Source organism: Piliocolobus tephrosceles, chromosome 18 (genome assembly GCF_002776525.5).
Source record: "Piliocolobus tephrosceles isolate RC106 chromosome 18, ASM277652v3, whole genome shotgun sequence".
Classification (NCBI taxonomy): Eukaryota; Metazoa; Chordata; class Mammalia; order Primates; family Cercopithecidae; genus Piliocolobus; species Piliocolobus tephrosceles.
The window spans coordinates 29,879,367-29,892,155 of NC_045451.1; the positions used below are offsets into that span (position 1 = coordinate 29,879,367).

The following is a 12,789-nucleotide window of genomic DNA, read 5'->3' on the forward strand; positions in this document are numbered from 1 at the left end:
CATCTCCAAGACTCTAAATTAATTGGTATGAAGAAGGGCTGGGCATTGACAGAGAATTAAGATGAGAGCCACTCCTCCCCAGAGAAGACCCTCAGGATCAATTATATCTAGTACTACACATTAACCAAGCAAGTATTAGCTTCTAGGTGCACCTGCTGAGTAGATGATGGGTCTGTAGGAAATGGACGGTCAACCAGGGTAGAGTTAATAGGGGAGGATGGTTTGGATGGAGAATCCACAGGAAGTGTGTTATAGGCTGCCAAGTTTGATCAGTATTGCACTGTATCGGATCTAACTTAGCTGGACCTATGAGCCTCTAAATCAAGCAAAGTCATGGGACCAGGACCCACTAAACCATGATGTGATTGATTTCAAAATTGCCATTGGAGTCTATCTTAATTTATTTTTAAGTCTTTAAAATCACAACAATAAAATTGAGGCGGGTTCTAGAATGACTGGCCTGTGCCTGTGAAATTTTCTATTTGTAAGGATTATCTCAGAATAAATGTAGCCCATAGTAACATAATACTAACAATAGCTAGTATTTATGAAATACTTATTATAAGTCGGGCATTGGAATAGATATTTTATATAGCTAATTACTGGAGTAATTTTTATCTCCAATTTAGAGTTGGGAAGCAGAGGTTGATTTTGTGTCCATTTTATAGGTGGGAAAGTTGAGGTCCAGTGAGTTTAAGGATCTCAATCAAACCCAATAGCTGGGATGCTTTTTCCCCTAGGCTATGCTTCCTCTTGTCAAGACCAAAGACCACAGGACTGTGTAGCAACAATCTTTGCAACATCCAGTGGCAGATGGTAGGTTGATTCAAGTGGTACAGTAGTTCGAGGCCTGGTGACATAGAAAGGTTGCAAGCTCAATGACTTCTAAACAAGCTGTAACTGAAAGCAAAGAGAACACTCATTCGCATTTTTAAGAAATAATAATGGGGACAAAATGCATAGAAAAGGATCATATTGAGAAAATAATCTGTAAAAATTCCAAAAATATTAGGTTCAGTTTTTCTTTTTTGTTTACTAAACACATTCAGGCACACATTTTGAAGGAGGCCACAGGAACAAGAAATGTCCATGGCAATTCTATTTTTATAGAAAAGGTGAAGTTTTGTTTCCCTCTGTTCAGTGATAGCTTTCAAAGGAGAAATTACTTATTACCAAGTTAAATGATAATTACTTCGACTCTTCTATCTCTCTACATTTTTCAAACTCCCTCTCTCAGTTGCATACATATGTCCGTAACACCTCATAAGGTATCTCTAAACATATAGGACAGATAGGTTCATAAATTCACATCTAATAGAAAAATCAAGGAAAAGGTGGCCTATGTAGTTTGCTGAAATTTTTGAATCATTGTACTGAGATTAGGAAAGATCCTTGATAAGAACTCATTTGAATTTATTCAGCCATTATCTACCAAAGTACAAGTAGCTACTACTGGAGAGAGATAATCCCAAAGTTTTCTCCAGTCTTAGCGAAGCCACTTTTATGTTTAGCTCTCGTGACCCAGGGTACACCTATCTTGGAATTCACGATCTTTCCTCCCACCATGGGGCCTTTGAGCTCACTTTTTAAAATCTGATATTCTCTCCTTTGCCCCTCTCAAACATCCCCTTCTTAACTCTTCTTCAGGTGTGAACTCAGTCACACTTTCTCATGGAAGCTGTCTTTGATCTACTGTCTGAGGCCCTCCCCTACAGTATTTTCTTTCTTAAAGTCTTATCTCATTTGGAATTGTGGGTTTGTTAATATATGTATTTGATTAGGATGTTTATCTCACTGGGCTCTAAGCTCCATTATCACCTTAACACAACACCTGGAACATTCAAGAAAAATGGGAAGAAAGGGTCATGAGAGTCTGGGGATGTTTTCATAGCAACAGGCTACCAGATCTGTAGGCAAAACCGTAATATCCTCATTCTTATCATAACAATACTTTGGTTAAACATGATTGACAACTCTTTAAGCTCCCTTGCCTTTTTTTGGTCCAATCAATTTAAGGATACAAGAATGAATGAATTGACTCTGTCAGTCAATCTGGCTAATTTATATTAATATATTATGAGTTTTTAAAAATTATATTTAAGTTCTGGAATACATGTGCAGAAAGTGCAGATTTGTTACATAGGTATATATGTGCCATGGTGCTTTGCTGCACCCATCAACCTGTCATTTATTTCTTCTAATGCTATCCCTCCCCTATACCCCACCCCCCAATAGGCCCCGGTGTGTGATGATGTTCCCCTCCCTGTGTCCCTGCATTCTCACTGTTCAACTCCCACTTATGAGTGAGAACATGCGATGTTTGGTTTTCTGTTCCTGTGTTGGTTTGCTGAGAATGATGGTTTCCAGCTTCATCCATGTCCCTGAAAGGCTGGTTCAACATACACAAATCAATAAACGTAATCCATCACATAAACAGAACCAATGACAAGACCCACATGAAGAGCAGAACTGTTTGTGTCCCTTTTTAGTGAGTACTTTGTTCTGCCTTGTATCCTACCTACCTCTGTGTGTGCCTGCCACCTTCACTGAAGGAAAAGTTCCTGCAGGGCAGAAACACATCTAAACCTTTTATTCATCTCTTTGTAACCCTTGGTAAAGGCTCAGTAACTACTATATTATCTTCAATGAATACTTGATCTTATTTGGTCCTTTTAATATCTCAATGCTTTTATCAGGCATTGATAGTCCTATCTGAAAACTGATAACACAAGTTTTGAGAGACCATGTGTTTGTCTATGGCTGTACAATAAACTAAAGATGATGTTGAATTTATATTTTATAATGTATGACTTGGGAGAGCTTACTTAGAAGAGCACATTAGAGTTAGGCCCCTTGATTACAAGAAAGATATAAACAAACTAGAGGGAGTTAAAGTAAGAAGACTAAACATGATTAAGCTTCTGGAGAGGTATGAGGAAAAATCAAATGAACTAAATATTTATAGTCTGGTTAAGTAAAGACCAAATGGGGAGGCAAGAGTGATTTATAGCTCGAATTATTTAACACATTTCAGCCCAAAAGAGGCAGTGTCACTGAAAGGGGTACGCAGGAATCAAAAGCCAGATGACAAGAGTGATGGGAAGAACATTTAGAACAGGACCATCTCAAATGAATTGTAAAATAAATTTTTAACAGCAAAACTGATATGCTGCTGAAAACTTCCCCAAGGGAAACAGTCACCAAACCATCCCTGGAGATGCCTCAAACCAGAGAGAGAAAATAACCAGAAATTGTCCTGCAGGGAACAACTCTGCCCAGACATTAAACATGAAAGGAAAAGCTTTGCAGATTTTTCTCCCTAATTTATATTCTTCTGGGATCCCATGAGGCTGAAAAAAGATGCAGGAACAATAGATTGAGGACTCTGGGTGCAGAGGGTTTGCTTAGATGTCTCAGCCTTGGCTCACATCTCTAATGAGTCTGCACAGAAGGCAATACACTACAGAGGCCTCTGCAAGTACGTCTGAGGCTTTATTTCATTCAGGGGGTCTTCATTAGCCTGTCCCATGGGAGCAGGCGAAACAATTATAAACCCAAACAAAAATTGGGGTGGGGGCTGGTGCACAAAGCACATGTGTTTGTTTGAAACCCACAGTCATATATGCCATAAATGTAACAATGATATTGGGCCTATGTATTTTACCATGTTGGAAATATACTCAAATTCAAATGATCATATTAAGATTTTTAACTCAGATTTGGTATCTACCATTGCTACTCTGTGATTCAGTTATCCTTTAGTTCCATTACATTCAGGGGATTCATAATGAGCCTCAAATTAAGCCTGGTATCCCAGTATCCTGCTTCCCTGTAAATGATTCTCTATAAAGACACAATAAACAGGATAAGGCAGGATACTAACATGGCAGGACTTGCTCTGGGCAATCAATAATGTTACAGTGTCTAAGAATCTCTTTTCAACTCAAAATCAGTGTACATTTTGGGAAGGTGCTTAAATAAAGCCTGGGCCAGAGTCAACATGGTATAGTATTAGGTGACAACTTCCTGAACATTAGACTACTGATAACATCTGTGCCTAAAAGCAAAGGGTTGCTTAGTGGAAGAAACAGAATAACTACCAATAATATTAATGTCTAAAAGCAAATGGTTGCTCAGTTGAAGAAACAGAATCATAGAACTGTCTTGCTGAAATCACAGATAGCTAACAAATTAATGGAAAAAATGTTCAGACTTATAAGCAATCAGGGGAATGCAAATTAAATCCACAATGAGAAGTTACCAGATGAGGGCAAATTAAGCACAGAAAATACCAAGTGTTGGCAGAGGCATGAGGCAAAGAGGCTTTCATCTGCCCCTGGTGGGGATTTCAATAACTGCAGCATGTGTTTGCCTCCTGGAAGTCAAGATATTCTTTTATGACTCAGCAATTCCACTTCTAGGTATGCACCCTAAACATGGTGGCAAATTTGTGCTGGTGGACCTGCACCAGAATGTTCATGCCAACTTTACTAGCAATAGCAAAAAGCTGAATTTCAAAATCCATCAAGAGTAGATTAGATAAGCTATGGTTAATTAATATCATGAAGTATTATACACCAGAGAAAGTGACTGAAATACAGCAATATGAATCCACATAGATGAAACTCAAATACTTAACGTTCAGCAAAAATGTAAGTCGGAGAATACATACATGATATTTATTTTATTACTGTTAAGAACAGCCAAAGTAAAGTAACATTTTAAAGATGTATACATATGTGGAAAAACTGTACAAAAGGCAAGGGATTAATACAAAAATCAGAAAACTGCTAGTGGGGGTACATGGGTATTTGTTATTATTACATTATTATTATTGTTATCATTTTCATGAATTGTATTATTAATTATACCAAACACTATATATATAGTACAGTTCACAATTTAAATACATTATATAATGTTGAAACTAATAATGTAACTAGAATTGATCTAGTCCACATTCTCATTTAATAAGGAAAAATACGTTGTACAAAGTACAAATGACATCCAAATTAATATCAGATGCTACAGAATCATTAGTTAAAACTAATTAGATATTCCTCTAATGAAGGATTCAATTGCTGTTTTCTAATCTCCTCTCCTACTTTAAACACAACCCCAACAAAATTTAGTTCCCTATGTCTTAGCATCAAAACTAAAAGAGAATTCTTTGAGGAAGTTTTATACAGGGAGGAGTTTCAGCTGAACACAAGATGTAGACAAAATATATTTTATACCCAGAGATGAAACTCAACAAGAGTAATAGTCCATGGTCAATTGATGGGAAAAATAAACAGTTCTGTATGATGCAATGACTTCAAAAATTATCCCTATAAAATCACATAATACTATAATGAAGTCATAGTGATGTATCTATTAAGAACAGGTTAAATTATGTTCTACATACTTTTAAAGAGGCAGCTAAGTGAGTGGAGAAATATTTCTAAAAGACCATAGAGAAATAAGTAAAATCTTAAAATGTTGTGATTTGAGTTAAAAACCTTTATATTAACTGCTTAACTCCTTTTTTCTCTCATAAAAATGTAAATGCAGATGTAAGAACATTGTAGATGGTCCAGAATAATGTTGTTTTGACAAGCCCTCTTATCAGAACACAACTCACTAACCAGTTGATATTTTCATCAGATCACATCCTAAAGATTCAGTTAATTCAGTGGAACATGTTTGTCCTAGATACTCTTAGGAGTAACCTTCAGGCAAGAACCAATATTTAAAGGATGAACCAGGAAGAAATCTCCAAATTGCAATAAATACTCCTGTTAAGTTTCATCATAACCACAAATGGTCTTAAAGGGGCTTACTCCCTGGAAGGCAATGGTGAAATGAATGAGCAAGCTAAAAGTCAAAAAATTTAGATCATTGAAATTAAGCTAAAGTATATCATGAAGTAGAAGTAGATTATAGGCACTGGGCTCATGGAGTTTACTAGAAAAGAGAAACATTCCTACACAAATCATGCCATAAGAATCGCCTTAAAAATATGATCAATAAATATGGAATGATTTGTGTGTTTCCTACTTGAACTTTTTCCCCCAAGAAATGAAAGCTACAAATAATATGGTTGTTTGGAACTATTAATAAAACAGCGATATGCATTGGTATTACCACTGGCAAATTCCCATCGATAATGAAAAAGAAGGCATATTCAATCTTACGTATTATTATGTATTTCTAAACCACATCATTGGGACAAAGCTCAGGTATTTCTAAACTACCAAAGAAAACACTTTTATTTAATAGTTGAATTAAATGGGTTTAGTTGTTAAACCTCAGGCTAAAATTTGTCAAATAACTTTGGAGCACTACAATAATTTTGATCATCAGTCAGCCACCCTGTATTTCTCCATGTTAGTATAGTGTTAGAGAAATATAAGATAAGGAATTAACATTCTAGAATGAGAGAAAGAAAGTGTGGTACTAAATTTTGTTTCATTTACCTGAGTGCTGCAATTATAAAGGTGCATAAAAATTTACATTTTATTTTTTGCTATTACCTATTTGGCATATGCAACATGTAATTCTATCTTGCACATTTTTTATTGGCCTGCAGGGAAAATAATCTGGATTGCTAATCCTTTCTTTTTGACAAGTTTAACATTGGCTTTCCTTGAGATCTTGTTTTGAAGAACAATATCTTAAATACATTGGGTCAGTGCCATTCTACTGATACTATGATACTACAATACCACTAAGAAATTTTAATCTGAAAAGTAGTAACTTTGAAAAATGTTAAATTTCTATTATTCCAACCTGGTAACACCATTTTGAGAAAAAATAGCATAACTAGGTTGGCATAACCTATTATCTTGTAGAGCTCACTCCTGTATCTTCTTAAAGATTGTGAGCACTAGAACTTCAATAATATTGGCTGAGAGGCCACAGGTTAGAGTCTCTTAAGAAAACAACACTATTTAGCTGTATTTAAAGTACAGTTTAACTCTCCACCAAAAGCAGCATGCATGAACACTTAAAAATTTATTTTTAAGGCAAATCCCCGTGACCTTGCAAAGTGTAACACAGCATGTTAAACATGGTGCCTGTGGGTCACAGCCTTGGTTTCAGAGTGAGAAAAGCTTTCTTGGGCTGCATCAAGGGAGGCAGTATTGAGGCCACACCTCTTAGAAATGAGAGTTTTGATTCCTTAGAAACAAGCTGGAAAGAAGCAAGCAGCCCACAGCAGGTTGCCGAAAAATTCACTGGACATTGTGCTGATATTTAATTGAGTGTCTATCAGGCATGAATCAGTCAATCCAAGCTATGATTCCTTAAGACATAACTGTTGTGACAACTCGTGAAACTCTTAAATTTTCCTCCAGAGCATTATAAGGAAGGAATGGAAAGAGGGGGGAAAAGACTTGACGTTTACATTTTATGAATTGTAAATGTGCATAGTATTTGCTATTCCTCCTTAAGGAGTACAGTACTTTTCCAGAACCAAGTGACTTTTTATCTTTAGTTAATTAAAGAAGTCATTTCGCGGGTTTATGACATTATTCTATGGCCTCAGGCAAAGCTAAGATTTCTTGAAATTTATGTATATAGTTCATCTAAGAGATTATCATCTCAGGTAGATTAATCCTTCAAAAATGTACAGCTGGGTAACAAATACCAAAACAGAGCAATGTGTTCCCAATTTGGTGCAAGTTTCTGAGAGCAGTGTGGGCCAGAAACTTCCTATGGAAAGTAGGAAGATCTGTAATCAGGCAAGAACTCCTTCTCCAGTGAAATCGCAAGTGCCCTTATGTGATTAGAGCTATCATAATTCACACCAAAGTCATATATTTGAAGGAGAAGGTATGAGGGGGTAGAAATCCTCCTTCTTCTTTGTGTGTGGATGTGGACATTGAATATTAATTTTAAAGAAATACCCTAAAACAACTGCATTCTTTTTGAATAGAGTTGTCTTTACTGGTAGAATCAAGAAGAAGAAGTTTCATATGCAAAGTTTAGGATGGCAATTTCTCCAAAGATGGTAAGAACACTTACTTTAAAATGTAATCTTAGGGCACAGTCCCCCATGCCAAGAAATATTCTGTTCAGAAACTTCAGCACTGCTTTTAAACATGCCGCACCAGGTAAAGTTAAGTGTTTTGTCTGGAAGACAAAATTTAAATCAGGGCTCATTTCCAAATGGCAGTGATCATACTAGATGACCCTACTATGTGCAGCAGCAAACATTCCAGGAGCATATCATGTGCATTTGAAGAATCCCAGATCGTTAGATTTATGAAACTGGAAGTGAGAAACATTTCCTCTCATTAAAGATGCTTTTGAGATAACAGAGTTGCTGGAATTCCTTTAGAAGATGCAGTATCACAACTTCCCTCTCTAAAAACAAATAAAAATATCCCCGCCTCCCCACCAAAAAAGCACCTCCCCATATATCTTGTCAAGCATCCCATTGGTTTAGAAACCCATACTACAGCCTGCAACTACCCTGTACTCCAGGAGAAACTTTCAGCAGAGCTTCATTCAGGAATTTAGATAGGATTAAAGCTCTTCCTCTTCAATGAACACAATAAAGAAGTTTGCTGACAGGTTAACTTGCCAGAGAATAAATTTAAGTCATATACACTGAGAAGTTATAAATCTCTTCCCAGAAAAATAAATGCCTATCAGCATCTCAAGCCAGGATAGCTTTTAAGAGCATTAAAGCAAAGGCTCTACGCCTAATATATTCACATATAACATATATGGTGGCCGTTTCACATGCTTTATAACTCAGAGGGCAGCTGCTGCTGTGTGGGGAAATGGACACTGACAGGTCACTGGTGATTTATACTGCAGCACTCAAAGAGGAGTGGACGGCCAGCCTACCCCGAGCCCTCAGGCTCTGCCATACTCCCGCCACTCAAAAGCAAACCCACATGGTGGCATCTGATCTGCTTTGGTTGGGGGAATGAGAAGAAGTCACCTAGGGAGAGCAACCAGCCTGATTTCAGCCTATCCAGACTACAATAAACACTCACAGATTTTTTTCAATGCAATGGAACACAAACATGGATGAAGAATTAATTAATGTGTATACCTCATTTTTTACTCATTAACATCCAACATCTAAAATTGTTATCTTACCTGAGATCCCCTGAGACTTTATATGGTTCCTGCGCCTGTGGCTCATGTCAAATATATAAGGAGATGAAATCTTACAGAAGTAAACTAAAAAGTCACCATCCTCCTCCCCCAACATCAAGTCTTCACTCTCCACTGACACTGTTCAGGGCTGTCCTTTGTTAAATCATCACAGTTTCATACAAATCTACAGCAGCTTCAGACTTTACCTAGAAAGTGAGAAAGGGCCCAGTGCTATTGTGGTAGTCTCCATAATCCTTTGTTACCAATCAACAAAGTCTTTATAACACCCTGCTGAATGGGAATCTCATCGCCAGTAAACTAGACACTTGGCCTTATTAAGGGCACCTCCTGCTGGTCCTTTTATAGAGTGAACTATGCTTTCTTATTGTAAGTTTCCTGCTATGTTCCTAAATAGGGGAAATTATTACTAAGAGAAAGAAGTGATACTCAGATTAATGAGCAAAGGCCAGAGTGATGTGAATTGGCAATATCATAAAAGTGCACCATCCACTTTCCTGCGAACTGCACAAACTGCATCACAACTCACTTGCAAATAACAGATACGGATTTAGAAGTGTAGATAAGTTTAAAGATTTAGATCCATTAGCCTATCCACCAACATAACCCATGTGTATGTGTGTGTGTGTGTGTGTCCCTTCTTTACATCTGCTTTTTCAAGCATAGATCTGTCTGTTGAGGAGGAAATTAAAATAAAGCAGTAATACATGGCCCTGACTCTCTGGACAAGAAACATAAACAAGTGAAAAGAGAATATTTAATTAATTTAGACATTAATAAAATGTACATAAATTTATCTCTATTAGTCTACCCCCACCCTATGCCAGACAAAAGTCACTTGAGAAATAGCTTTAAACTACTGTCGTGTAATTGACATCATTGTTCATTTTTGTACACCTTGCTTCATGCAGTGCATTCAGCTAGCACATTTCAGGCCAGCAGTCCTGCTGTTAGGCAGACTTTCTACCCAGTGAGGGATGCCCCCTGAACTTCCCCTTTCCCGTCGGCATCGGTGTCCCAAACTGCCATAGAAAGCCCAAGTCAATCTTCTGGGCAGAAGGAGGGTCCTCCTCGCAGCAGCCTCTACCATTTTAGGGTCTCGAGGAGGGAATTTAAAACACACATCTATTCATTACTGCAGAGATACGCTCCCCGTCCCCCGCACCCCACGCCCACCTTTCGCGAGAGTAATTGTTGAGGACAAAGCTCCGGGAGAGAAGAGCCCTGGGAGGAGGGGACCCTGCCCGAGAGCCTAGAGGGAGGGAGGGAGCACCAGCGGCTAAGCGCGCGGATGCGGGTACGCGCTCATCACACTAGCGCGCGCGCGCGCGCATGCACACACACACACACACACACACACACACACACACACACACACACACACCCCTCCTGCCTGCTCTCTCTGTCTCGGGCCGAAGGAGGATGAGGAGCTGAGTCCTAATGCAAGCGCAGATTCCTGCCTGCGTGCGGCAGCGCCAGGCTTTGGGGAGCCTCGGGCTGCCTTGGCGCTTGACTGTCTGAATCCTTCCGGACCGTGAGAGGCGCATTTTCCGCTCGCGTTCGCAACCCTTGGCCATGCAGCACTTAGCAGAGACGAGAAAGCCGGAGCTGCGGGCTCCGGGGAGCTTGGGGGCTTGGCCGCGATTTCTGTGCCATTCCCTATTAATTTCCCAGGCACGAACTGGGGAGCTCCTACTCAACGCCCGGTCTCTGCCTGAGCCTCTTTTTCCTTTAGATTTGGTAAAAGGTAGTTTCCGAAGGGATCTGAATGCTCAGCCAGCCGCTCTCCTCTCCTTCTTTGCCAGACCCGCTCCCTGTACCCCAGTGCCCATCGACACTTGTGGTGAGGTCCCGCAAAACAAGTGGACCTTATCAGGAGTCATTTGGCTCTTTTCTATTCTTTTGGCCCTCAAAGCCGCCAGCTCCGTATTCGGAGATTACAGCAGCCCTGATCAGCCTTCAGGTCCCTCTTTCTCCTGCTCTAGTCCGATCCAATACCCGAACAGTTTTGCCATTTTTAATTAGAAACTGAGCTTGGTAAGTGCCAGGGCCAGGGTGCCGGTTCTCTGGAATATCAATCATTTGGAGTTTGGAGGTGTCCTGGAGCTATATAGAGACTCAGCCTGCGAACTACATTCACCGTTAAAAAATAAAACAAAATTAAATACGCCTCCCCTCCTCCTTGGCAACTCTGTGCCTCCTTCAGTACCAGGATCCCCTCCTTGGAAGTACCAAAACATATTAGCTGTCCCTTTCCCGATTCTCCATCACCAAGTCCAAAAATCCAAACCAAAAGGAGATGTATTCACACACCAACGACTCAGCCCCACCATCTACATTCTGCGCAGACTTCCTCAAAGCCCCTGCACGTCCTTTTCGCCTGCCTCTGTTGCCCCAATCCTCCCCACTTGGTAGGTTTCTGAGGCTTTAAGGATCCAACCCAGTTCTTTTCAACGATATCCCCACCACCTGCCCCAGCCCGCCGGCTCTCCAAACCAACGCAAGTATTTGCAGAAGCAAAAATGTGTGAAGCATCAGATTTTAAAACAGCGAAGGGGCGCCCCTAGCACCCACCCCCACCAACATCCGCCCCCAGGGAAGAAAAAAACTCTTCTATCTTTTATTATCAGTAAGGAAACGGGGGGGGGGGGGCAGCGCAAGCGTCAAATCTCTTGCTATCCCCCACCCCAATTCTACTACTCGCCAAATGAGATGGGAAGGGAAGTGGGGTACGGAAGGGGGTGCGACGAGAAGAAAGGAAAGAATCACTTACCGGTTACTTGAAGATGCGCGCTGAGCAAGGAAGCTCCGAAGAGTACAAAAGCCAGCTTGGGTACCCAAACACATCCAAGACTATTCTCCATATTTCAGCCAACACCTTCGGGGCCAGGGGTCGTGGACAGCGACAGCACTCACACACATGCACACACACGCGCCAAGCCCCTTCGGCTTCCTCCTCCTCCTCCTCGTCCTCTTCCTCCACCTCTTTCTCCACCTCCCCTGTGCCTCTGCTGCCTTCGAAGCCTTTTTCCTTGTCCACTGACAGAATCAGCAGCAAAAGCAGGCAGCAAAAAGTTCCATTCGGTCCAAGAGATCCCGAGCCCCGGTAAAACCTTGGAAAACTAACTCAAGGAAACGGAGGGAGCCAGAGGAGGGAAGACAGCTCTTTGAGGGGCTCGCAAGTCATCAATAAACCACATCCAGGAGGGACCAAGAGGAGATGGAAGGCAATCCTGTGGCCGGGCTGTGCATTAAAAGGTTGAGGCTGGTTCCATGTCGTCGGTTGGGTAAAGTTGAAGAGACAATTCCGCGCGAGAGCTGGAAATGCTGCTGGTTTTTCTTCTAAGAGCCGAGGGGACCGAGGGACGAGAGGCAGGGTGGAGGGATTGCGGGGTGGCGCGCGGGTGGAGCGCTCTCACTTGTTACTGGGGTGTCCGCCAGCGGTGTGCGAGCTGGGAGTTGGAACCGTACTACACATTGATCCGGAGAAGTGGAGGGCTGGAAGGGAAAACGTGGAGACCGGAGGGAAACGAACTGGATCAGGCAAAGATTCCACGGGAAGAGGGTGGGGGCACAGAGACTATGGCTTAGGGAAAAAAGAGCGGACGCAGGAGGCTTCCAGCAGCTGCATTCGCCTGGTCTACGTATCAATGCGCAGGGATGCCCTCTGTGGGC

At 40.8% G+C, this 12,789-nt stretch overlaps 1 protein-coding gene across 1 annotated transcript in view; it reads right to left on the bottom strand.

Annotated features, from left to right (window-relative positions):
* Positions 1-12,563, bottom strand: part of DCC (DCC netrin 1 receptor) — a 1,259,004-nt gene extending 1,246,441 nt beyond the window's left edge. The window contains exon 1 of the mRNA XM_026455168.2: positions 11,888-12,563. Coding sequence (XP_026310953.1) covers positions 11,888-11,978 — 91 coding nt within the window. The 5' untranslated portion in view covers positions 11,979-12,563. The remainder of the gene's footprint in view (positions 1-11,887) is intronic.
* Between the last annotated feature and the right edge of the window lie 226 nt (positions 12,564-12,789).